Source organism: Cryptosporidium hominis (assembly GCF_000006425.1).
Source record: "Cryptosporidium hominis TU502 chromosome 5 CHRO015011, whole genome shotgun sequence".
Taxonomy (NCBI): domain Eukaryota; phylum Apicomplexa; class Conoidasida; order Eucoccidiorida; family Cryptosporidiidae; genus Cryptosporidium; species Cryptosporidium hominis.
The window spans coordinates 1-1,300 of NW_666902.1; the positions used below are offsets into that span (position 1 = coordinate 1).

Here is a 1,300-nt window from a genome sequence, read left to right on the forward strand (position 1 = left end):
CTTTATAGTGATATTTTATGGAGCACGAGATTCTCCGTATGCAATAATTCTATAATACAAGATAATAAAATTAATAATTTAGATCATCTGGAAGGATTTTCATCAACAATAGACATTGTTAAGACCATTTTAAAATCTGAAAATCTGACTTCAATTGAAAATGGGATCCTTAAACTACTTAAAGAAGCTCAAGAAGACTATGATCTAGAGACTTGCCACCAGTTACCCAAAGTACAGGACCTATTTGCAAATAATGTACAGAGATTTCCAACTTCACCTTTAGTAAAATCTTCCTCTATGGGATCAATTTCAAACAAAATTGCCATTGCAAATGACAAAACTCTTAAAGCTAACATGGATTCAAATAGCGTTTCTAGCAATAGTGACTATGACCAGTTCCTATTAACCCATTATTCTGATATTCTCAAAAACTATAACAAGTCAGAAGCCATTCGTGTTGCCTCTAAAGTTTCGAGCGTAGTTAATAGCTTTGAATCTGCCAATAATACAAACAATTCTAACATTAAAGAAGAAAAAGTTAGTGGATGGTTCTCTATGGGTGGTGGTGGACAACATGAAGAATCTTCTCCAAGTATTAATAAGAGTGACAATATCGCAGGCTCTTTTATTAATAATAATGGATCAGGTGTTATCGGAATTAATAAGAAAATAGATACTCAGTCTATTTGGCAGGTTTCCAATCTACTCAAGGAAACAGTCAAGGATAGAGTTTTTGGCCAACAATAAAATATTGAATCAGTCTATAATTCCAGGTTGAATCTAGATTTTTTTTCAAAATTGATTTTCTTTAATTAATAATGGATTAATATACTAGTATTTAATATTATATAATAGTTTTTCCATCTTTTTGTTTTAAGTTATATTTCGATTTTATCTACTTTTCAAGAAATCACATTTTCAATCATTATCATCTGAAAAAAAGGTCAAATAGCTATTAAGAAGCATTCGTAAATAATTTTTATAATTTATGAAAGAAAATATTTATTTATATTTTTGTGCTTACAATAATTTACTAGATTTGCATGCACCAAATGCATTATTTGGCGGGAACAACAATACAGTTACAAAAATTATTTTTTTCTGTAACTTCATTTATCAATTTTTTCAAATTCACCAAAGTGTAAGCCAATAAGTAAATTCAATAAAAAATGAATGGCTGGAAAATATAGTTTCTGATTATATCTTATTTTAAATCGTACTCACACAATAAATGCAACTCCAAAATCAAGGAAGGGGGGANGTGGGGGGTTAACCGGGAAGGNNATNNNGANNNGACCGG

The 1,300-nt window shown here is 30.0% G+C and overlaps 1 protein-coding gene across 1 annotated transcript; it reads left to right on the forward strand.

Moving 5' to 3' along the window:
• The first annotated feature begins 297 nt into the window (after positions 1 to 297).
• On the forward strand, positions 298 to 747 carry Chro.50035 (hypothetical protein). The annotated part of the gene is made up of 1 exon (XM_660258.1): positions 298 to 747. The coding sequence occupies one exon, from the start codon at positions 298 to 300 to the stop codon at positions 745 to 747; it is 450 nt and encodes a 149-aa protein (XP_665350.1).
• Positions 748 to 1,300: the final 553 nt, after the last annotated feature.